We start from the raw sequence: 26280 nt of genomic DNA on the forward strand, positions 1-26280 counted from the left end.
TAACTTAGTTTGCGAGGATTTTGCAAGATGAACTAAATACATTTTTAAACAAATTTTAATTTGATAAACGAGCGAGGTCTTGTAATACAAGTAGTCCGTATACGCTTTGTCGGCTGAGCATCACATGATCACAACTGAGCTGATGGTTCTTCTCTCTGTCTCTTTCTCTCGCCATGAGATTGTGGGTAATCATCTCTCATACTCGGTCTCAGTCATATAGTCAACATCCATACGAGCGTATTATGTTTACTGTAGCTTTGTGACCACGTGTGTGTGCTGTAACATGTGAGTCCCTGCCATGCACCCCAAAACATGAGGCTGAGTCCCAGTACTTTAGCAAAAACAGCTTTATTCAGCTTGAAACAGGAACAGCACAGTTATTTATTGTAGTGGGATCTGCCGCTCTCCTATACACAGACACAGCAATGAGGCAGGGTTGTGGCCAGTTTAGTGGCCAAGTAATACTGTTCCCTTGCATTTGTAATGTTCCTTGCACGGCAGGCACTTATAAGGTGACTGCGATTTTTTTTCGGATTCACTTTTATGGCAAACTGCTGCAGCGCTGGGAGCCTGCAGTTGCTTTGGGACACTCTTCCGCGTGTCGTCCCATTGGGTAGGAATCTCAAAAGAGTTTAGAAACCTTACAGTGCATAAAGCGTTTTTCAAAATTTTATGTCCAAGGGTAGTGACTCTTCAGGCAAAAGCAACTGTTATTGGATGGGTTCCTTGTTAAAGTCACAAAAAAAGAAAAAGATTCCAGTGAGCCAACAGATAGCAGTGATTGCGTTAGTTAGAGTGAAAGTCGTCTTACACAATAACCCTCCTCTTCCTCCTCTCCTCTCTCTCGTCTCCCTCACACCAGCCATGATTCTTTTCAAAGGTAAAGTACAGGTTAATTTGCTTTACATATTTTTACTTTGTACAGTGGAACCTCGGTTCACGACCATAATTCATTCCAAAACTCTTGGTCGTGAACCAAAGTAATTTCCCCCCATAGGATTGTATGTAAATACAATTAATCCGTTCCAGACCGTACGAACTGTATGTAAATATATTTTTGTTAAAGATTTTTAAGCACAAATATAGTTAATTACACCATAGAATGCATAGCGTAATAGTAAACTAAATGTAAACACATTGAATAACACTGAGAAAACCTTGAACAACAGAGAAAACTAACACTGCAAGAGTTCGCACTATAGCACTAGGACCCGCTCGCTAGAAACAATTTTTTTTTAATGAGTTTTATGCACAGGGAAAAAAATTATCATTTGAAAAATCCAGAATTTAATAAACCACCAAGAAAAGTAACATTGCAACAATGCACACTACGAACCGATCGCTGTAAACAGAAGTGAAGTGGAAGTTAACATCCAAAAAGTCTTCATTAAATACAACGAGGTTAAAGCAATGCTTGGATCTGTCTCTTTAAAAACAAGTCTGGTGCATTCTTTAACTGCCTTCTCGGTCTTATGCGTCCTGCCGTCTCTCTCTCTCTCGCGCACGTGTGTCTCTCTCTCTCTCGCGTATGTGTGTCTCTTTCGTGCGCGTCTGTGTGTGTCTCTCTTGCGTGTGTCTGTATGTGTCTCTCTTGCACGTGCGTCTGTGTGTGTCTCTCTTGCGTGCGCGCACACATGTGTATGTGTGTGTGTCTCTCTCTCTCATCGCTTGCTGCACAGGGAATGCACAGGGAGAGACTGAACACATGCGGAAATCATCGGCACGCACAAACCGAAAGGGAAACTGGCTAGTTCGTATACCGAGTGTGTGATCGTGAACAGATGCAAAAGTTTGGCGAACATTGTGGTCGTAAACCGATTTGTACGTGTTCCGAGACGTTCCATGGTTTGTTCCTGTCCCTGTATAATGTGTTTCAAGAAGCAGACATTTCATAGACAGTGTAACTTATGTTAGATTGGCAGCAAAGTAAAGAGAAAGCTTCCTAGATAGCCATTGTTTGCAGTTCTTGTCTTAAGAGGCCAAGGCAAGATTTTCTATAAAACTGGGACCACCACTGTCTTTCTCTTTTTAAAATTAATTTCTTAAACACAGTGTTGGTTACTGTTGTGTGATGCACATCTTGGATTCCTTATCACTGAGGAGTTTGCTTTTACATGTCATGTACTGAACATGCTAGTCTGTGTCTTTATTTTCTTACATCTCCTATTTGCCAATGGACCTTGATGTTGAGCTGACCCTAATTTGACTTTGACTGGGTGGGCAACTTTAAGTAAAAGCACCTCAAACTATACACATTCTGTAGAAGATATAATTGGCATGTTAATGTGTTTTTCTTTATGCTATTTCTAGTTACCCTGTTACAAATCTTAGTAAATGTGTAAGTAAAAAATATTATTTATGCTTGCATGATCATCATAGTGCTTCATTCTGAGCTTTTCTTAACTATATAATCCAAGTTTTTTGTTAGAGACAGCAGATTTCACTGATGTAATTGGCACTTTTCCTGGTTACAGTGCAATTAGAGTATCGCTCAGTCTTCCCTTTTAACAGTAGGCCGCATTGGAGGCAAACTATTCCCTTTGATATCGCATTTAAGAAACTGGATTTTTTTTCCCAGCCGCATAAAAACTGAATTTAGGATCAAGTTTTCTAACTGATGATCCAAGCATAGAGAAAAATATTACATTTTAGATATTTAAACATTTAAATATGTGATGCTAGAAGAACGCCTCTTCAAAGTAATATCAAAGATATGAGGTAAGGGCTTTATGCCATAGAGTGTTGACATGTTGCATGTTGATTAGCACATTCCAGTAAGAATTTCACTGTATTTCGTACAAGCAACAAAAATGACCCAATAAACTTATAAAGGCTCCATTTAAATTATACAGCTATTGGTGCCTCAAAAACAGAAGTTTGTATAAAACTTTTGAAGGAGAGCTTTGATAAAGCAAAAAAGAAAGCTTTAAACTCCTAGTTCCTCATCTTAATACATTTGAGAATGCACAAAAGTGAAACACAAACCCATAACAAATAATTTAATTATTAGAATCACCAGTATTGTAAAGTCGCAAGAGTTTTGAAAAAAGATACAATGGCGGGGTAGTCGAGCCAGCTGAGGAGCTTCATAGTTTGCTGACATAGCATGTTCCTGCTATCTAATATTTGGACATGGGTGTGACATCAAACACCCACAGATGCTACATTAAGCATACAGAGGGATCAAATGCTAATATTACAACATGCCATGGTATTGATTTAATTTGGACAGTTTAGATTTCAACTGAAAGGAACTAATGAAGCTTAACTTTCCATTAGCCAGAGTCTGTCAATGTTTATTTATAACATAGTTTAGTATTCTCTAACCCATTTAATCCAACATTGTTGGCTGCTCAGCTAGTAAAACCTTACATGAAACCCCAGTGCATCACAGGGCTTACTCACACAGTGGTAATTAAGAATTGCCAGTTAATCATTGGAACACAAGACAAATACCAGAGTCTTCTTCTTCTTCTTCTTTCGGCTGCTCCTGTTAGGGGTTGGCACAGCGGATCATCTTCTTCCATATCTTTCTGTCCTCTGTTCTGTTACACCCATCACCTTCATGTCCCCTCTCACCACATCCATAAACTTTTGCTTAGGCTTTCCTCTTTTCCTTTATCCTGGCAGCTCTATCCTTAGCATCCTTCTCCCAATATACCCAGCATCTCTCCTCTGCACATGTCCAAATCAATGCAATCTCGCCTCTCTGACTTTGTCTCCCAACCATCCAACTTGAGCTGAACATGTAATATACTCATTTCTAATCCTATTCATCCTCGTCACACCCAGTGCAAATCTTAGCATTTTAACTCTGCCACGTCCAGCTGTGTCTCATATAACATAGCTGGTCTCACTACCGTCCTGTAGTCCTTTCCTTTCACTATTGTTGATAACCGTCTGTCACTCTTCTCCACCCATTCCACCCTGCCTGCACTCTCTTTTACACCTCACTTCCACAATCCTCATTACTCTGTACTGTTGATGCCAAGTATTTAAACTCATCTGCCTTCACCAACTCCACTCCCTGCATCCTCACCATTCCACTGACCTCCCGCTCATTTACACACATGTATTCTGTCTTGTTCCTACTGACCTTCATTCCTCTCCTCTCTAGAGCATATCTCCACCTCTCCAGGGTCTCCTCAACCTGCTCCCTACTATCTCTATAGATCACAATGTCATCAGCAAACACCACAGTCCATGGTGTCTCCTTTCTAATCTCGTCTTCAACCTGTCCATCACCATTGCAAATAAGAAAGGGCCCAGAGCTGATCCCTGTTGTAATCTCCCTTTTCAAATCAAATGTATCCGTCGCTCCTACTGCAGACCTCATCACTGTCACACTTCCCTTGTACATATCCTGTACAACTCTTATGTACTTCTCTGCCACTCCCGACTTCCTCATACAATACCACAGCTCCTCTCGAGGCACCAGGTCATATGCTTTCTCCAGGTCCACAAAGACACAATGCAACTCCTTCTGGCCTTCTCCATCAACATCCTCAGAGCAAACATTGCATCTGTGGTGCTCTTTCTTGGCATGAAATCATACTGCTGCTCACTAATCATCACCTCACCTCTTAACTTAGCTTTGTCACAAAGATCAGACATACTCAAGATAAAGATATGGGGCAGCCACCCGTATAATCTCGTAACCTGGCTGCAAAGTCTTTCTTTTTATGAAATACAGCACTGAAGTGCATACAAACGAGTCCAAGACAAGACTGAGGGAAAAGGGAAAAAGGGCAGGCTTTTAAAGGGGAAGACAGGAAGTGAGGTCATAAGGATCGGGCACGTGTTCATCACTCATTGGATCAAGCCCAGACGTGACATCAGAGGGGCCGGAGCTGGTAAGGTCTGTTTCCATTGGTTCGGTCCCGGAAGTGATGTCAAGAGAGCCAGGTGGAATCTCCCAGGAATGGTCTACAGGGAAGGGAGAAAAGAGTCAGTGCACTCTGCCACATCCCGACATGCCTCAGAACTGCCTTCACCCAAGCCCTTTAGCTGCCTCTCATGCGCATGTGTGTGACAGCTCCCACTACTCTTTCCAATAACTTCATGCTGTGGCTCATCAATTTTATCCCCCTGTAGTTACTGCAGTCCTGCACAATCCCCTTATTCTTAAATATCGTCACCAGTACAGTTCTTCTCCACTCCTCAGACATCCTCTCAATTTCCAAGATTCCATTAAACAATCTGGTTAAAAACTCCACTGCCATCTCTCCTAAACACCTCCATGCTTCCATAGGTATGTCATCTTGACCAACGGCCTTTCCATTTTTCTTCCTCTTCATAGCTGTCCTTACTTCCTCCTTGCTAAACTGTTGCACTTCCTGATTCACTATCTCCACATCATCCAACCTCTTCTCTCTCTTGTTCTCTTCATTCATCAGCCTCTCAAAGTACTCTTTCCATCTGCTCAACACACTCTCCTCACTTGTGAGTACGTTTCCATCTTTATCCTTTATCACCCTAACCTGCTGTACCTGGAGAAAAACCCACAAAAACATGAGGAGCTTGTTCAAACTTCATAAAACAATGACTTGACTTGACATGGCATTTACAAAGAGATATGAGGCAGAGACACTAAATCCTGCATGTTGGTTTGACACTTTTATTAAGTAAAAGAAATATTGGAACTATATATTAAGGGATTATGGGCCTACTGCATTCATTATAAGACTTTGCAAATTAAGAGTTTGTCTTTAATCTGATATAATATTGTAGTCTGCAAAGTGCTATCAGAGCATGCTCCCAACCCTTGACAGGGCCAGTTTGATTGAGCAGAAAATTCAGGTAGTGTGTGCATGCTTTTCTCAAAAACATGAATTAAAAAATGCATACATTCTCAAAAAGCTTAATCCAGGGTGGAGCCTAAGCAGCCCTAAATAGGGTGTCAGTCCATAGCAGTGACCACTCACTTACACTTCAGACTCATCAATTAACCTGGCATGCCCATATTTAGGAATGTGGGAGAAAAACCCATACAAACAGAGGCAAAACATTCAGGCAATACACTAATGACAACCAGCCGCAAGATTTGAATCCAGAACATTCTATCTGTGAGGGAGCAGAGCTCAGAATTGTGCTACCATGACACATATGAGTGGAAAAAACATTTTTAAAATACACATTCCATTGTTGGGCCCAATTATACCCACTGGGGGCCCTATTGACAGTATCCGGTTCATCTAACTTCAATGTCTTTGAGGGTGTGGGAGCACAAACAGAATACCCAGAGGAAAACCTACGCAGACATTCACACTACTAGCACTCCTTTATGTTGTGCATCCTGTTGCTTTAAGAATTTTAAACTTAATATGGATGTCTCCACTGCACCACCTTGTGTTCAATTTTAGAATGACAAGCAAAAAGGATGCCCTCCTCCCATGTGAAAATTGCAAAGATGAGTTCCTGTCTGTAATTGTTACTCATAATGTTGTAATGGAAACAAACTGTTGTAATCAGGGAGGCAAATTGTTAAAGCTGCTTTCCTATAATAAAATGAAAGATGCCTACGTGGCTTCAGTGGTAGATGAGTAGTTGACAAGGTGTTTTCCCTTAGGGGACCAAGCCGAACAGCTTTGCAACAAGGATATCCTGCTTTGCTGGTTGAGTTTAAGGACATTATGTCACAGAGGATCTTGCTAAATGATTCCTAAGACAATAAAGAAGAGCAGATGCAAAGTGTTGCTTTATAGAATAATAATAATAATTCTTTGAATTTATATAGTGCTTTTCTCACTTCTCAAAGCACTCAGCAATTGCAGATTAAGGGCCTTGCTCAAGGGCCCAACAGAACCGAGTCCCTTTTGGCATTTACGGGATTCGAACCGGCAACCTTCCGATTGCCAGTGCAGATCCCTATTCTCAGAGCGACCACCATGAAAAATGACAACTGTATATAGTGGTAATGATCATGACACTGCTAAGTGTAAGTCAACTGATTTTATTTTTACGCAGTCATCATAATTTTTTTTGCTTTGTTGTCCCTGTGCATAGGTGTCCTACAACATGGTGTGGGCCTGCAACCGTATGTGCCGCATGAAGCTTCTTTGCAAAAATGCTGTCAAAGATGAAGAGGCTCTGGTAAGACGCATGATTGTATAGCAGCAGAACAAAATTTTCCAGATCTTTTTGTGGTAGCCCTTAAAATCCTACAGAGACTTTTTGGTTTTGTGTAAAACCTGCAAGTAATCTGAGTGTTGTGCAAGTATTTTATTATCACTTTTTACCTGATATAATCTTTTGATGCCTTAGCCAACCTAAAGTTGGGAAAAAGAAGAGTAACACTGCAACCAGATTTATGAGGTTGCACTTTAGATCCGTAATTTCTACCTCATTGGAGTAATGAAACTGGTGGTGATGTGTACTGATGAGAGTTTTAAATTGAGAAAGACAGAATTAATCTGATCTCCCCAGATGTATCTCATATTGTTGTATTTGAGGATTTTTTCATAATGAAGTAATTTGGTTATAGCCATGTTTCCATTAATTTTTCTATTTCCATATTTTTGCCTTTTTTAAATCAATAATTATGCTCTGTTTAATATAGTATTGTCATAGTAAACAATATCATATAGTCCAAAATGTCTTTGAAAGTAACTAAGAATGGAAGTATTGATGGGCCGAGTTCCTGGTTTTTGCAAAGCCTGTTGATGACAACAATGATAAATACCAGCCAAGCCTTAAATCTTCTTCTTTAGCACAGCCAATTTAGACACTAATCCAATAACTAATAATTTTATAAAGATTTCACTAAATATTAATAGTCCGTAGTACTATGGTTTTGTACCGTGTTAGCCATTATGGATGTAGTGAGAAGTTAAGCAAAATGACACCTTTTATTGGCTAACTAGAAGGATTACAATTTGCAAGCTTTTGAGGCAACTGAGGCCCCTTCTTCAGGCAAGACAATTACAAGATGATTACATTTTGCCTGAAGAAGTTGCCTCTAAAGCTTGCATGTTATAATCTTTCTAGTTAGCCAATAAAATGTGTCATTTTGCTTAACTTCCCACTATATTAATAATTGGTATACATTACTGATTATTTAAAAATTAGCAGGTCATTGATGTTCTTCTTTAGCTTAATTAATTAGGTCAGTATTTTAATTACCATTACTAATCAATTAGTGTTATCTGCAAAGAGGGTTTGAGTTTAGTTCCAGATTAAGAGAACTCGATCTTATTTTCTTTCTTTCATTACAGAGGCAATGTGAAAGTGACCAGGAGGATATCGACACCAAGCCTGCTTCACTAATTCGAAGGCGTCTCAGCAGTAGTTCCTAGTACTAGTCCTAGTGCTGGGACATCCAGTTGGATGCAAGACAAACCTACGCTGTGATTCTGTAATATCAGCCACTACTTGGAAATGGCCACAACAACAAATGTGGGAATGGCTGCTTTACAGACCGGGAACCAGCTCCATTTTACACGTGACTAAACATTTCTCAAAGATGCCAAAAGCCAGCTGACATCACTGAAGAACATTAAATGCAGATCCATCCTTCATTCATTCATTCTCCACCACTTATCTGAAGCTAGGTCACGGGGGCAACAGTTTTAGCAGTGTGGCCCATACGTCCTTTTTCCACAGTCACACTTGCCAACTCATTCTGTGAGATCCCAAGGTGTTACCAGACCATCTGGGAGATATAATCATCCCAGCGAGCCCTGGATCTTCCCCAGGGTCTCCTCACAGCTGGTCGTACCTGTAAAACCTCCATTGGGGTGGTTTCCAGGAGGCATCTGTATTGGATGCCCAAACCACTTTGGCTAGTTAGTGAAACGTGTGGATGGGAAATGGCAATGAAGCATTTGACAGAGGAGTCTGAGAAGACAGCCCGTTTCCAGAAATGGGGATCAAGGAGAAGAGGAAGTGTAACTGTTTGCATTTCCCTTGAGCTCACTCACATTTTCTCCACTCTTTCAGATCATTCCACTATTTGCCATATATCTTTTTTCCTCTGGGTCTAGCTTGTATTCCACATCATATATTGCCTATCTACATCCTAACCTTTAAACCACACTCCTTACATCTATATATAACTTTCTTGACTAAACCAATTTCCGTCATGCTTTTGCTCAGCTATTCACCACAACTCTGTCTACTAAACTGCACTTCTCACAAACTAAAATGCAGTTACTTTATCTTGCCATCTTTGTCTTCTGAACCCCTTCCTTGTTCCTCCTGTGTCTCATGTCAAGCCTTACCTTGTGTATTCTTCCTCCCAAAATTACACTGATAAACTGTGAAAACTTTCAACGCCTCACAGATCGTTAGAGTTGATACACTGCCCTGTGCCAACAGAAGAATAACCCGGGGCAGATATTACTGAAAAAACAAATGTCTTTCTGGAGAGAACTTTGTCTTTATTCTTTTTTTCTCTGGGAAATGTTTGTCAGCCACCATCCTAATTAAAGTTTAGACCATTCTCATGCAGGGCCTGTTTACTTGTTTCATAATGCCAGAAAGTGGGTCAGGATGGTCCACCTTCATGTTGCTGTGAGGAGTAGGCTTGTCATCTGGTAATTACAAGAATGTGCATCATAAATTTCCTGTTGTTTACCGGTTCTATTATCAGCACAATGATGACCATTAAAGTGACCACATCCTGCCTGGAGCTCATTTAACATGCCTTTGGATGGGCCACAGTCTGTGTGTAATGTTATTAACAAGGACATTGAGTGTAAGAGAATTTTAAATAAATCCACGATTTTTGTGTCAAAATGAACAAAGTGTTTCTTTTTCCCCCACTTTGCAGCACTTGCTCTATAAAAATAATCATGTGGCCATAAAAACCTGTCAGATACTCTACTTTTTCCAGACCCTATATTTCTGCAGAACAGCAGACAATAGAGAGCTACTATGTGTAGGTGAGCCCATCTATTGATCTGCTTGTACAGGGGGTTCAGTTTGAATAGAAACAGATCTCAGAAATGCATTACACATGTCTCAGAAAGATCCTTAGTGGATAATAGAAAGCATGAGCAACAGATATGTTGGGTAACCAAATTCTTTTGGTGCCAACACATGATGGGACTGGGTCGATTTGAGGAAGGTGGACCATTGTGTCCTCACAATGTTGAAATATATGTCCCATAACTTCCAGCCGTATAATTTGCCATCCACAACAACTCGGTCCAATCAGTATGCAAATCACCCCAATAAAAAAACATCAAGTTTGAATTTTGGCTTAAGTTGTAGGGACAGTTTCTGTGTGCATAAGAGATGACTACCACTAAATGCTCAGTCAGAAGTACAATGCATATAATGCAGCTATGCAGAATAAGGAACGCAGGTGTTTTGGACCTCACAAACAAAAGGGAGGCTCGTCTGTCTGATGTCTTGTGTTTTACATTCCACAACAGAAACGGGGAAAAGAGTAGAGATTGTAGCTAAACTCACCATAGCTGGAAAGCATTTGTACAGCCAGGCAGCATGTTACTGGTGTAATAACAAGCGGAGGCAGTAAAGAGTGTTGGGGCACCCGTGGGTAAACCCCGTATGATTGAATTTCAAAAAGAAAACAACATGGTTAACTGCATTAATGAAAACCTCTTTTCAAACGAGAGTCTGGTTCTGACTGATCAGAAAATGGTGGACCTTCCTGTTATGTAGACCTCCGGCAGGAAGACAGGGGTCCAGGTCGACGGACACTGGAAATGACATTGGTGGTGGAAAAGCTATCAGTCTTCTAATCTGTAGAGGGAGGAAAAGAGAAGGTGTTGTCACACAGCGCTAACCACTGGAACTTTGGAGAATCACCAACAATGTCCTCCATGCACACACGAGTGACACCGGATATCATAAAAAGGAGCGAGCTGGCAATATTTTCGAAATGTGAAACTGCTGGAAAATTGTTATGGAGTTGTGCGTTTGTCAGTCCCTGTTATTTCCAGTGTTGTGATCTGACATCCCCAGGTGACTGTAGTTGTCAAACTTGATATCCTCTCCGACTTGAAGTTGAGTGATGTCTCACTGGCTTTACAATGAATTCCATTCTTTCATATTTCTGCGCTGATATTGAAAAGCACATCTATTTCTCACTTCTATGTTAACGCTGCACCCATATTTAACAACTTCATAAAACTGTAAGGATTCTCTGCACATCCACTCAGATCATATGGTACAAATTCACTGTTGACTACACCTTATGAAGGTCAAAAAGAAGGGAAACGATGCACACCACTAACTGCTAAGTATAAAAACAAACTATTGTTAGGGTCAATAGCCACTGAGCTGTTACTTACAAAACTAGAACGTGAAATGTCTGAAAGCTGCTGGGCTATTTGCACTCTATCTGTGGGCCCTGCATCCCTAGAATGGATTTGTTGATGGGATGAGCGACTACTAGCGGGTTTTAAATGTAATTATAGTACATGTGTTTAGTCATATTGTGTGTATTTTGAATAGAACTGATGTGGCTGTTAATGAATTGGATCTGGTCAAAAGGTTTACTGGGTGCCTGCCAGGACATGTGATCTAAGAAAGTTTGAAAAGCAAGGTAATAAAGCACCATATATAGTAAGAGTAAAGAAACAAATTTAAAAACAGATATTAGAAAAACCTTACTATTCAAGGGATTAGAAACTAATAACAGAATGATGAAATGGGCATTCATTTTAACACGTTAGGGAATTTACAAACAGGCTTCTTACACTTCTGCAAGATCATACATACAGCACCTCAATTTTATTCATAGTTGTAAGATATTAAAAAATTAAAATATTTTGACAGTGTAGGTTAGCCCCACGCTACCGGGTCCTTCCAGAGTGTCTCTTTTTCTGAGCCACAGACTTGCTATGCCACATACCCCCCAATCCCTTTAAGACTACAATTGCATAGGAAAGCTCAATGCCTCAACCAACCCACTCCACTAAAACCAACAATAAATAATAACACCGCTAAAACAAAGCCATTCATAAATATAAAACCCAAGCCCCCCGTAAAAAAACAGGACATGAAAAGAAACACTTAAAAATGACAAAACAATAAATAAATGTCCATTAAAAAGTGCAGTTCTTAAAACATCCTCCTCTGGCTTGAGTCCTATGGATTTTTTAAAAACTTATGCACCTGTCCCACTTGCTGTTTCTTCTTCTATTGTTCAGTCCTGTCCGTCTTGGCTCATCCCACCGCTGCCACCAAATGTGTGGGTCGGCCTCACACTACCGGGTCCTTCCAGGGTTCCTCCCGCTATTCCACACATATGAAAAAAAAAAAAACTGCTGAAGTGTCATTGTTTGTACACTTTGAGTTGAATGGCAAATGCATAAAAATTAAATTGTAGGCCTGATTTATAAATAAATGAGAATGAATAGGGCAAAAAGTTGGGGAATGGAAATGAGCTGCCTACAATTCAACAAATAAGAAGTGAAAAACATGAGAACAGTCCCAACACAACAGCACTTGATTCTAAACAGTGTAGAGGGATTATCAGATTATATGTTATGTCCCTTTTCACTTTTCCTGGATTTATCATTAAGACTGGACATGACAGCCAGCAGTCAAGATCTCCAAAAACAACAAACCTCTGAATTTTGCCAGTTCTAGCACAGGGAAAATAATTGACCCATTATATGTGGGACAAATCATTGTCCACATATGAAGATGTTGTGAAATTGCATGCAGTAGGCTATCTTTAACCTTCGAAGTGTGCTCCTGATCTTGAAATCCCAAACTCTAGAACCATCAAATGTTCACACAGGCAGGCAGTCACACTCGGCCTTTACAAAGGTGTATTCTTCTCATTGTGTTCAAGTCAATGTGAAGGCTTCACGCTGAACCTGAGGAGGCTTTTCCACTCACCACGACTGACAGTACTGACACAAAAAAATAGCTTCGTACCCAAATTAGGCTGTTTTTGTGCTCATTGCTCCTCGGCCAGACTTGGGCTCTCCATGAACTCAATCAAGATTTGCAAGGTGAAAAAATACATGGATGGATGATACAAAAAAAAAGACAAATCATGAACTTGTTTTTGCCCCACTGCTGCCCAGAGTAACTTGTGATATGTCAACATTTTTGCTGGGTTTGGTTTACACCAGTGAAAGGCAACCTTTTTCGAGTTACGGCGCACTAAGTCCAAAAATTTTCTTTTCGCGCCGCACCTGAGGGACTGCCCATAAATAAAGTCGTGACGACACATTCTATGGACAATCACCAATAAAAACAGTTAATTTTACAAGTTTGAAACACATTTTATTAATAAAGGAATCAAAGGATAAATCTTAAATTTAATTAATGTGAACGTTGAGATTGTATTTCAGCACATATGAGATTGATGCGAGGATCAATTTTCGAAAGACAGACACGCATTTCCTTGTCGATCATTTGAAGTCTCTCGCGTTTCTTAGACTTCATTTCCGTAAGTGTTCCGTTATCTATTTTTCCAACGTAAAATTTGTTTTTTAAACATTATCTTTTTAATTAACCAAAAGTTCAAAAACACTAGCAATTTTTAATATTTTACAAAAGTTTTCGTGGCGCCCCTAGAAAATTCCGCAGCGGCACCGGTTGCCCAACAATGGTTTACACCAACAACTAATCACTCGGTAAGATGGATTTATACTTTATGATAAACTATTGAGCAATGACCCACCCTAGAACAAACCATCTAGAAAATGGTTAGACATTACATTCATTTATTTTTTATTTGTAACATGGCACGCAATGAACAAGACAATGCATATAAACTTAGGAAAATGACCTGAAATGTGTCCATAATTCTCATGTATGATGCTCTGAGAGTGAGGCTTTAAGAGAGGAGACAAACAAATGAAACACAATTTAATAAAAGATTGTACTGCTGACATTATCCTAGAGTATATGGAGAGGATTTGTTGGCTACTCCATTAATCTTGACTGCCGACATTTCCAGATGGATCCACTTAAAGAAGAAGAGCTCCTAACTGTGTAGCACAGGAGGTTTCCATCTGGAAAGCCAGTGAACTTTAGCAGCCCTGTATACCACGAAGATGACTCTGGAGATAAAAAAAGCAAATGAGATATCATGACCCTGAAGAAACAACACGAAGAGCAAGAAATAGAAACTTAAATTTGGGAGGATCCTGGGGGACCGTCCCAGGAGAGGTAATGCAAGTGTCACAGAAAGCACTCAGCGCAGATGAAGAGCTCAGCTTTTAATTACCCTGAAAAGAGGCCATGATTAAAAGCTCAATTAGAAGATGAAACTCATGGTACACCAGAAAAAGGGTGATCTGGCATTCAAAAAACAATCAACATTCTAAACATAGTAAGGATTTTTGCTCTTTTTGTTTAATTTATTTTCTGAATTGCTTGCTCACACTGTTGGACTACAAATAGAATTTCCTTGATTGTTAACACTTCCTGTTGAATTATGGGGACTTTGCCTAATTCATAATTTTCAGGAGCCATCACTCTGAAAAAGTTTTTTGTTGTAAGAAAGATTACAAGAGGTCACTGGAAAAATAAGGTTCACAAGATATGTGCAAATAAGCCACATATATGTGCGTTCATGTATATATTGTCACATCCATGTGCTTGGGGAACAACCTAAAGACCTGAGTGAATGTAATTTACCATTGAGACATGAGGGGGCACTGAGTAATAATGTTCTCTCTTCTCCTTCCCCTTCTGCAGAAAGGAAGACTGACACCCCTCCAACTATGACGCCACTTTCAGTATCAGACCACCTGGACCCATCTCTTCCTCCCAGAATCCATCATAAGAGGAAACAACACCATCTTGGGCAGACTGCTTGATTTCAGACCTTGTGCTTTAACACATATTTTCTTTTTACACCTTTTGAGTAACTTTATTATATGGGATTTGCCTCTGAGTGCCCCAGGTTCTTGTCTCTTATAATAATATACAGTATACTGTTAGGTCCATAAATATTTGGACAGAGGCAACTTTTTCCTAATTTTGGTTCTGTACATTACCACAATGAATTTTAAATGAAACAACTCAGATGCAGTTGAAGTGCAGACTTTCAGCTTTAATTCAGTGGGGTGAACAAAACGATTGCATAAAAATGTAAAGCAACTAAAGCATTTTGTTAACGCAATCCCTTCATTTCAGGGGCTCAAAAGTAATTGGACAAATTAAATAACTGGAAATAAACTGTTCATTTCTAATACTTGGTTGAAAACCCTTTGCTGGCAATGACAGTCTGAAGTCTTGAACTCATGGATATCACCAGATACTGGATTTCCTCCTTTATAATGCTCTGCTAGGCCTTTATTGCAGCGGCTTTCAGTTGCTGTTTGTTTGTGGGCCTTTCTGTCCGAAGTTTAGTCTTCAACAAGTGAAATGCATGCTCAATTGGGTTAAGATCAGATGACTGACTTGGCCATTCAAGAATTTTCCACTTCTTTGCTTTAATAAACTCCTGGGTTGCTTTAGCTGTATGTTTTGTGTCATTGTCCATCTGTATCATGAAACGCCGCCCAATCAGTTTGATTGCATTTAGCTGGATTTGAGCAGACAGTATGTCTCTGAACACCTCAGAATTCATTCGGCTGCTTCTGTCCTGTGTCACATCATCAATAAACACTAGTGTCCCAGTGCCACTGGCAGCCATGCACGCCCAAGCCATCACACTGCCTCCACCGTGTTTTACAGATGATGTGGTATGCTTTGGATAATGAGCTGTTCCACGCCTTCTCCATACTTTTTTCTTGCCATCATTCTGGTAGAGGTTGATCTTGGTTTCATCTGTCCAAAGAATGTTTTTCCAGAACTGCACTGGCTTTTTTAGATGTTCTTTAGCAAAGTCCAATCTAGCCTTTCTATTCTTGAGGCTTATGAGTGGCTTGTACCTTGCAGTGCACCCTCTGTATTTACTTTCATGCAGTCTTCTCTTTATGGTAGACTTGGATATCGATACACCAACCCCCTGGAGAGTGCTGTTCACTTGGTTGGCTATTGTGAAGGGGTTTCTCTTCACCATGGAAATGATTCTGCGATCATCCACCACTGTTGTCTTCCATGGACGTCCAGGTCTTTTTGTGTTGCTAAGTGCTTGCTTTCTTTCTCAGGATGTACCAAACTGTAGATTTTGCCATTCGTAATATTGTAGCAATTTCTCGGATGGGTTTTTTTCTGTTTTCGCAGCTTAAGGATGGCTTCTTTCACCTTCATGGAGAGCTCCTATGACCACATGTTGTCTGTTCACAGCAAAATCTTCCACATGCAAGCACCACACCTCAAATGAACTCCAGGTCTTTTGATCTACTTAATTGATAATAATGACATAACAACGGACTTGCCCACACCTGCCCATGAAATAGCCTTTGACTCAATTGTCCAATTACTTTTGAGCCCCTGAAATGATGGGATTGTGTTAAAAAAATGCTTTAGTTGCTTTACATTTTTATGCAATCTTTTTGTTCAACCCACTGAATTAAAGCTGAAAGTCTGCACTTCAACTGCATCTGAGTTGTTTCATTTAAAATTCATTGTGGTAATGTACAGAACCAAAATGAGAATAAAGTTGTCTCTGTCCAAATACTTATGGACCTAACTGTATATATATATATTGTAAGGGACAGCTGGCCGTTTATCCCGGCTGGGACGCCCCAGTAACAGAAGAATGGGGGAAGGCAGTTTATCAAGGACACTGCCTTCCTCCAGTATGATAGATGGCAGCTTCCCTGGACTGCAGCGGTGTATTTGGATGCCTGCAGGGTACTATGGGATCTGGAGTTTGGCTTCACAGCCCTGCTGGGTACCGTGTGTGCCGCCAGGAGACGCTGCAGGGAGACTGGAGAGTCCCTGCTGTTTACATAACCTGGAACTACTCCAAAGTCATGGGGATGGAAGCACAGAAGTACTTCCGGGCTGAAGAAATTGCAAGTTCTCCATCTGACCTGGAAGTGCTGACAAGTGATATGGATGGAATGACAGAAGCACTTCTGGGTCAAGGAATATATAATGGACTGTTGGAGACCCAGCAAGCGAGCCAGATTTGGGAGGTAGTAAGTATATATATTGAACATGAACCCTATACACAGTCAGACACAGACTCCAAATGTCTCTAGACAGACGCTTTTATTCTTCTTTTTAATTATACACACAACACAATGCCTTAATCACCACCATATACAGTCCTTTTCTCTTCTTCTTCTTGTCTTTCTTCTGCCTCCTCCACTCCACTCCTCTAAGCGTTGTCCACCTCCTCCCGAATCAAGCTCCCAAAATGAGTGAGGTGGCCTCCTTTATACTACACCCGGAAGAGCTCCAGGTGTCTCCCAATTGACATCCAGCAGCACTTCCGGGTGTGGCGGAAGTGCTGCATATAAACTCAGCTCCTCCTCTGGCGGCACCTCCGGGCATTGCGGAAGTGCTTCATGCCCAGACTCTGGAGCTGTCCAGGCACCCTTTAAGTGGTGGCCATGGACCCCTGCCAGGTTGAGCTTCATATGTCATATGTCCCTTCACCCAGTCTTCTCTTTAAAAGGACATCCTGTCCGGGTAAGATCCCCATCCGTCCATCACTATATATATATATATATATATTAAAGAGAAAGCCAGACAATGTAAGTGTTTTGGGCACCTTGGCTAACCCAATATAGCTGAAAAAGTTATTATAAAGAAAACGTGTGTTAAACACAAAACAAGCCTTCCATGTCATTCAGGTCGGCTGCCCAAGACAAGGCTCTTCTGTTTATGAAGCATTCTAGGGGGAAGAGGTGGATCAAAAGTGGAAAAGCTGCCAATCTTCCTTCCTGCAGAGAGAGGAAAAGAGAGATCATTATTACCCTTTTGTGTTGCTAAGAATTACATTTGTCCAAGCTGTTAAACTTTTTCTCATGTGCATGCGCGTGTCTATCTATCTATCTATCTATCTATCTATCTATCTATCTATCTATCTATCTATCTATCTATCTATCTAATGGTAAACTCTCTTAGCTCATCCCTAATTAATCATGCCTAAATGCTAACTGGTCATTAGAGGAATCTTTGTAACTGCACAAACACAGCTGACACCTGGTATTCTGTTCAATAAAGTGAGTAAATTGTCTTTCCTTGACTTTCAAGGCACCGGCATTCCTAGAGTTTAGTTCTGGGCTCACAAATGACCAAAATGAAATGGATTCCTCAAGAATCATGTCACTCTATTGTTGTTTCCATGTGACAGAATGCCAAGAAACTAAAGATTTCATACAAAGGTGTCCAATGCTATCTTAAGAGAAAAAAGAAGGAAAACTACACAATAGGATAAGGACATGAGAGTGTGTAGTTTCAGAGACAGTCAACTTACAGGCCTTCAGTTGGCTGCTTATCATTTCTGAACCCCATTCTGACACAATATCTACCAATTTCCGGATATAAGGAAATGTTAAACTTTGCAAAGGTTTAATCTGACAAATAAACAAACAAAGTAGGTTTGTTCTTTTGCTTATATTAGACAGTTTATTAGTATTTGTAAATTGTTGAGTAAATGCAAAGGAGAAGGCATGTACTTTATTGTGAACAATGTTTAAAACAGTAAAAAGTATAAAATTTGTCTCCAGCATCTGTTCACCTGATCTGGAATATTTCATGTTGAAGTGTCTTCTGTTTTATCTTCCAAAGTAGTTCTCCAATGTTTTTCTTGTTGCTGTTTCAATTTCTCCGCAAGCCACACAAACAATGTACTGCACACCTGTACAGTATTATTATCCTCTTAAACCCTAAGCAGCCCAGTACTGGGTCGACAAGGGTTCATAAATGTTTTCAAAAATCTTTTGACACATTATACAGGCAAACTACACCATACACAAACATAAACAATACCTTGTTTTCAAGTGATGGGTGTATACTACACACTCATAGTGATCACATTGTCACAGTATGTACAGTTGACTTTTAATCTGGTATAAAATCATACATGGAGTGCATCATAAGCCATCAACAAAAAAAAAAATTTAAAATCATAGTACAGTGGACCCTTGACTTACGAACTCAATTCGTTCTCGAGGCTGGTTGTAACTCAAGTTGGTTGTAAGTCAAGACTATTTTTCCCATAAGAAATAATGGAAATACCCATAATGCGCTCCGAACCTCCCACAGCAACACTTACTTAACCTTTTCATAATAAAAAAGGGTTGTATAATGCGCATAATTTACCAAAACACCAATAATTTTTCTAATGTACTAACCAAAAAGTTATAAAAAGTGCCTAGCCTACCAGAAACAACAATTTCACACTGTACTCACCATTTAATTTGACATCTTTGGGCTGCAGGAAGGGACGACCAGGAGAATGAAACGGAAGGTGGTTATTGTTTAGAAGGAGCCTCCTTATGCAAATCTTTTCTTTGTAAAATTGTCGAGATGGTGGATTTCAACATGCTGTACATATTAGTGAGATTGGTCACACGAACAGCACTCTCATATTTCCGCACAATTTCCTTCTTCGTTTCGATTGTGATTGCTGTTTCTCAAGTTAATAATGACAGTAGTCGAGCACTCAGTTCAAAGCTGGCCGTGTTGTTACTGCTGTAATAATACACTCCAAAGCAAGCCGGCGCTGACTCAGCCTGATGACATCATGTGCCGCGCCAGCCCGCTAGCTAACATCCCTTAACAATCACTTTCTTTACCTTCGTTACCTTCTCTTCCTTCCTTAGCAATTATGCGTCTTGCTTGCCATGGTCTTAGTGAATTATATATTGTCACAAAAATGAGACATGAACAGATAAAGGTTTGGGGCAGCCACCTGTATAATATGGTATCCCGGCTGCAAAAGTCGTTTTTTTCAGATAAACAGCACTGAAGTGCATACAATTGAGTCCAGAACAAGACTGAGGGAAAAGGGAAAAGGGGCAGGCTTTTAAAGGGGAAGACAGGAAGTGAGGTCATAAGGATTGGGCACGTGTTCTTCATTCATTGGATCGACCCCGGATGTGACATCAGGGGGCTGGCGCTGGTAAGGCCTAGCTCCATTGGTTCGGTCCCGGAAATGAGAGGCAGGTGGAATTTCCGAGGAATGGTCTACAGGAAAGGGAGAAAAAGAGTCAGTGCACTCTGCCACATCCCGGCATGCCTCAGAACTGCCTTCACTCAAGCCCTTTAGCTGCCTCCCATGCGCACGTGTGTGACAATATATATAGATAAATCACTGCACTGACCGAAATTACGTCCACAAACACATGTATCTGGGCTCCGACTGACGCTTACGAACGCTCTCAGCTGTTTGTTTACGATCGCAAAGCGGATACACTTGACCGCATTTGGGTCGTAACAAAAGATGTTGGTTGTAAATCAAAACAAAAATTTTGGTCGTAAATCAAGTTGTTTGCATGTCAGGCCGGTCGTATATCAAGGGTCGACTGTAATTATTCTATACATGGAACATCCAAGTATTATACATCAATCTTTGAAAACATTACAGCTGATGCATTGAACTGTCGTTCTGACTGAGCAAATGCCAGCCAGGGCCAAACACCGAACAAACTGTCACACCGCTCTCGCATATAACTTCATAAAACACATCACTCTGTACAATGTACCAATCCTAAGAAATCCTCTATAAACTAGCAGGAATGTGGCCATGCTTGGTACCAACCATATGGCATTTTCATTTTCGGGGGGGGAGGCTGGTACGGGCTCAGTGGGTCATACCATCTCAAACTTCACACCATTGAATTGCTGAGACTGTGACGTTTCCAATGACATGTCACACGGCCATGTTTAAACAAAAGAAGCAGCCCATAATGCATAATGGAGCTCTTGTTGCACTGTGCAGGTCTGATTTTTAGTGTGTTCTTGCATAAAATATCAAAAAACAACAGAAAATATATACAAGCTGTATGTCAAAATATACAGCTGAGCCTCCTTAAGAAAACAAGCCCAACCTTGTTTTTCTATGGTGGACTGACTGTGTGTTATCCTCCATAAAAGAATGGCAGGGAGCAAAAAGACTGGCACCAACCATCTGGCATTTCTGCCCAGGTGGCTCTGGCTCAGTGGGTCATGCCATTGCAAGCTTCATACCATTGAATAGCTGTGACTGCCTAACATGACTACGTTTGAAAAAACAAGACGGTCAAACATGAGCAAAATAAATGAAAATGTGTGATTTTGTGTGTGTGTGTACATATGTGATAAATGTATGGATGTGTTTCTGAGAAATTATTTATGTTTTATATAAGTATTTCATAATATTAGCTTATATTACTAGGGGGCTTCAACCTCTGCTCACTTCGCTCGCCAATCCCCCAGCCTGCGCTACGTGCCAGCCACTGTCTCTGCCGCGTATGTGGATTTCACTTTCACCAAACAACTAATTTTTTAATTCTCGCGGATCCTCATTGGGAAGAAACACTACTTTTCCCTGATGGCAACACGAATTAGCCAATCTACAAGTCTTAAAGTTTAAATCCAAACAATATATTCAATCTCTATTCGCTGTTCCGTTATTTCACCAAGTAATAATTTCCGTTTGTTTGCACTAATTTGATCTTTACTATCACTTTTTTGAGACTTTGGAATTTTTGTACTTCCATTATCTCTAACCTGCTATGCATGTGTACCGCACCAACAATTTTGAATTCTTTACGACATTCTACTTTGTCATCTACAGTTTGTCCTTTATTTCCAGCCATGGGCATGGTTAAATCTCTTTCTTGTGGGACATAAAACGCTACTCGCGTTGTGAAGGGGGCGCTGAACGCATGCTAAGGAGATGCAGTTGAATCAGCTCCTGCCTTGCTGCTGCTGCTGGCGAGCTGCGTGTTCTGCTTGTTGCGCTGTGCATTGATCATTTAAAAGCCTGTACAAAAGCTGTCCTCTTGCCACTTTGCGTCTCTGCTGCTCGCGTTGTGAAGGGGGGGCTGAACGCATGCTAAGATGTTGTCAGATCAGCTACTATCTATCTATTGTTACTTTTCTGAGGAGACATGTAATAAGAATTTCACTGTACAATATTCACATGACAGTAAACGTGAACTTGATGTGACGAGGAATTAGAATTGTGGAATAGGGTCTTTCTGTTTAGTCGTGTCTTTATCTGGCAGCCATTTTGGAGAGAAAGGGGTCTATAGGTTACTTTCATATCATGCAGAGGCAGGCTGAATGATGACAGTAATCTCATATACGGGCACAGCCTATTCTAATCATCATCCCACAATTCTATGTTTACCATTATTATTTTTGCATCCCTCCCATCATGTGACTCTGCCTAAGTGGTATTGCATAGCAAGTAGCTGGCAAAATGCAGAGCTAGGGGCTGAGCCCCAATCAACTACTATCATTCTCTGTAGATCAGTTCAGAGAGCTGCAAACGTTGTCAGTTTCAATAAGATACAGTAAAACCTTGATTATCCGCCTCTTGATTCATCATCAATCTCTCTTAACCGTCAGAGCCAAAGAAAAAAACAATTGCGCAAGCCAGTACCTCCCTATTACTGTACTACCGCTGCCATGTGGTACATTGTGAATTCTGCATTTTGGAATAACTCAACTTTAGTCAGTTTCAGATCAGTATATTGGAAATATATTTGACAGAACTACACTATACGGCTACCTCACCATGACTAGCAGGAGTAGAAGGCAGATAATGGCCACCTCGGGCGGGGTTCAATATGTGAAAGCAGAAATATATAATCCACCGCTGTTAACACCACATTTGTGTATCTTAACTGTGCCAGGAATACTTCAGCATGCAAACACTTAAAAAAAAAACTTGTGCTTGAAACCATTCAGGAAAGAGTATCTCCTTAAACACTCCTAACAAACACATGAAGAATTGAAACATAGCAGCTACCCAGCAGACCAAAGGATGTACTACACAAAGACATTTATAAAGACCAGTAACAGCACACTGCACAAATACACTTGACTTGACCATTCATAGTTTTCATACTCTTTCTCTGTACGAGCAGCTCTTCTTTCTTCCACCCTAGCGACCCACTTCTTCTCTTCTTTCGTTGGCATCTTTTTGCATTAAAACTGATTAAGTCAGTGTTTGTGTTGCAATTACTTAGTATGTTTTCCTTAATTTTTCACTTAAGCTGGCACTTAAGTCTTCAATCTGCCTCAAGAATGATTTAAGATATGAAGTGGTAAGGGAAGTGACAGCAAAGGTGGTAGGGATGAGAATGGCGCCTGTACGTATGCAAAAAAAAATAAAAATAAAAAGAGGAATAACCTTGGAGGTCAATCATCACCCTGAATGTGGATAGTAGACGTCACGTTGTATATGTGTACCAAATTTCAGGTCAATAGGTCAAACAGTTTGCAAGCTACAGGTGATTTAAAATCCTGGACAGACAAACAAACAGCCACAGTAGCGTATTATATATAAGGATTGCTCATTACATATTCACTATCTCACTAAAGTATCCCCCTTAAAATAATTTACTGAGAAAGTGGACATGTCCCTGTCAACATGAGCACATGAACCTCATCAGAGCAGGGCTGTCTTAATGCATGGGCATGTTGGGCAGTTGTCTGGGGGCCCCACGAGCATAGAGGCCCCATGCTAATCTATGTATGTTGTGACATGCTTTCAATAAATAAATACTATACTATACTAAACTATAAATATTTGTTATTGTGTGACAAGTGGACATTGGCATTCGCCTCTGATTTAGTATCATGGTCATCTCTGCAACCTCACATGCATGTTATGTGTATGGATCTCACACACTACATAACGTAAAACAACAACAACAACAACATTTATTTATATAGCACATTTTCATACAAAAAGTAGCTCAAAGTGCTTTACATAATGAAGAATAGAAAAATAAAGGACACAGTAAGAAAATAAAATAAGTCAACATTAATTAACATAGAATAAGAGTAAGGTCCAATGGCCAGGGGAGACAGAAAAAACAAAAAAAAAAAAAGCTGCAGACAGCTGGAGAAAAAATAAAATCTGTAGGGATTCCAGACCATGAGACCGCCCAGTCCCCTCTGGGCATTCTACCTAACATAAATGAAACAGTCCTCTTTGGATTTAGAGTTCTCACGGAAGGACTTGATGATGATGATGGTCACGTAGACTTCTGGCTTTCAGTCCATCAATGTTGGTGCATCATGGTGCTTTGAGTAGGTGGTGGTGGCGCAGGCCGCCACCACAAAAACCGGAAAAAGAAACAGAAGAGAGAGTAGGGGTCAGTACGGATTTTAGAGCCACCATGAATAGTTATTTTGATGAATTGAACATACAGAGTATCAGTATTAAGTTAAAGTGAAGTTATAAAAAGGCCATGTTAAAGTAATGTGTTTTCAGCAGTGTTTTAAAGTGCTCTACTGTATTAGCCAGGCGAATTCCTATCGGCAGGCTATTCCAGATTTTAGGTGCATAGCAGTAGAAGGCCGCCTCACCACTAAAAGCGTATATGTTAACGTTATTTTAACTCAATTCTCTGAAAAGAAATTTTGCAAATGATTGCATTGAACACTTGATTAATAATAAATAATTCATAGTAATTTCATACCGTGCCACCTGTGTCTCTATCGTTCACCAATTATGTTGAAATTTTTGTGTTTGTCAAGGCTCATGTTATACTTATTGTTCAAACATTTGTGTTGATTAATCTTTGCTGTACAGTATATTTTTTAATGTTTAAACACTGATTTTGTTGGAATTACCAATACAATAAATATATCTTTTAATTTTACTGACCATTTACATTTTTATTCCTGTGAGTGGTTGTGTAGGTAGGGGTCCCACTGTACTGATTTGCCTGGGGGGCTTATAAAGCTGTTAGAACGGTCCTGCATCAGAGGGGTGGATAATTTGGGTTCGAAGGTCTCAGATCCTAATGACAAATTTATACTAGAACAGGGAACCAGAGCCCTCATTTGTAACGCATGCGTAGGCACAAAAATTGGCACAAAATGTGCGTGCGCAACCTTCCACGCAAACATTGAGATTTAAGAAAACTTTAAAGAGGAACATGTCTGTATTTAGTAGGCAGTATTTTGGAAAAACTTGGCTATACACTTGGTCCTATGGGTCCAGCACACCCCCATGACCCTGTGTTAGGATATAGCAGGTTGGATAATGAATGGATGGAAAATGACACCAATGATCAAGTAGAGAAATGTAGCCAAACCAGCTAAAAGACGACTCACACGTATTATAATAATACAATAATATAATAACGTCTGGTTTATATGAATTAATTATAAATAAATATATAACCGTTGTTAGCGTGACAAACAAAATCTTTAAAGTGTTGAATATACAGTACAGACTGCATTTCTGCTCCCTTTTAAGATGGCCAACGCTGCGAATTTGCACTCAAGAATTTTGTTTTTGTTTTTCGCAAGTTTTTGTGGGTTACCTGTTGACACATTTCAGGGAAGTGGCCAACAGGTCAGGATGTCTCAGCCAAGCTTCACTCCATCATGGCCGATGTGCTAAAAGTCATTAGCACAGTGTTTCTCAACCTCGGTCCTGGGGACGCCCTGTGGCTGCAGGTTTTTGTTCCAACCAGAGTCTTAATCAGTGACAACACCTGATAACACTGATCTCATTTAATTAGCTGGTATTTTTTTTTTCTTTTATTCGACATTCAGAAAAGCATAGCAGCATGATTTTTACATTTATAAGACATTTATAAATATTTCTGCTTTTGCTATAGATTTAAATGCTTAACTTTCTTTTGTTGATTTCATTATACTTTGCCCTTTCTCTGTGCAGTTTTTCCCCCTTCATTGTATCTTAATAATGATAACTTAAAACGAGCAGAGCAGACAATCAGGCAAACAACACTTAATAATAAAAGGCTGCAGCGACTTTAGAGTCAGACCCACTAATTATTAAATAATGGATTAATTAAACAATTAGAACACCTAGAAAAGTAAAATGAAAATCAGATGAAAATACTGTTAAAAAGAAAAAAAACATTATTCCTATATAACTGCTTGGTACATTTTAATTTTTTTTTTTAGCAAACTTAGTTTTATAATTAATATATTGTTCCCTAAACACAGAACTTGGGAAATATCAGATCACTTAATTAGTCCAGGAGTTCAATTAAAAACAGAAGCTGGTTGGAACAAAACCTGCAGCGACAGGGGGCCCCCAGGGCCAACACTGAGAACCCCTGCATTAGCAGACTGAGGATTCGCTTTGTATGTTACGGGTGTGCGTACATTAAACATTACATCTTTTTGCCACCACAAAAAGGCAATTTGCCACAGTGTCCGGTTGTCCTTACGTAATCAGATCACTTAATTGCACTGTCTATATTGCCATACGGACATCTAACGAGAAGAAAGCTGATTTTATTAACTATTAGCAAAATACCCGCGCTTCACAGCGGAGAAGTAGTGTGTTAAAGA

At 40.0% G+C, this 26280-nt stretch overlaps 1 protein-coding gene across 1 annotated transcript in view; it reads left to right on the top strand.

The window, feature by feature from the left end:
- si:dkey-240h12.4 (death-associated protein kinase 2) overlaps positions 1 to 9735 on the top strand; it is a 114698-nt gene extending 104963 nt beyond the window's left edge. Inside the window, exons 11-12 of the mRNA XM_039766985.1 lie at positions 7006 to 7092; positions 8214 to 9735. Coding sequence (XP_039622919.1) covers positions 7006 to 7092; positions 8214 to 8294 — 168 coding nt within the window. The 3' untranslated portion in view covers positions 8295 to 9735. The remainder of the gene's footprint in view (positions 1 to 7005; positions 7093 to 8213) is intronic.
- The last annotated feature ends 16545 nt before the right edge of the window (positions 9736 to 26280 follow it).

The sequence above is a fragment of the Polypterus senegalus genome, chromosome 1, assembly GCF_016835505.1.
Source record: "Polypterus senegalus isolate Bchr_013 chromosome 1, ASM1683550v1, whole genome shotgun sequence".
Classification (NCBI taxonomy): Eukaryota; Metazoa; Chordata; class Cladistia; order Polypteriformes; family Polypteridae; genus Polypterus; species Polypterus senegalus.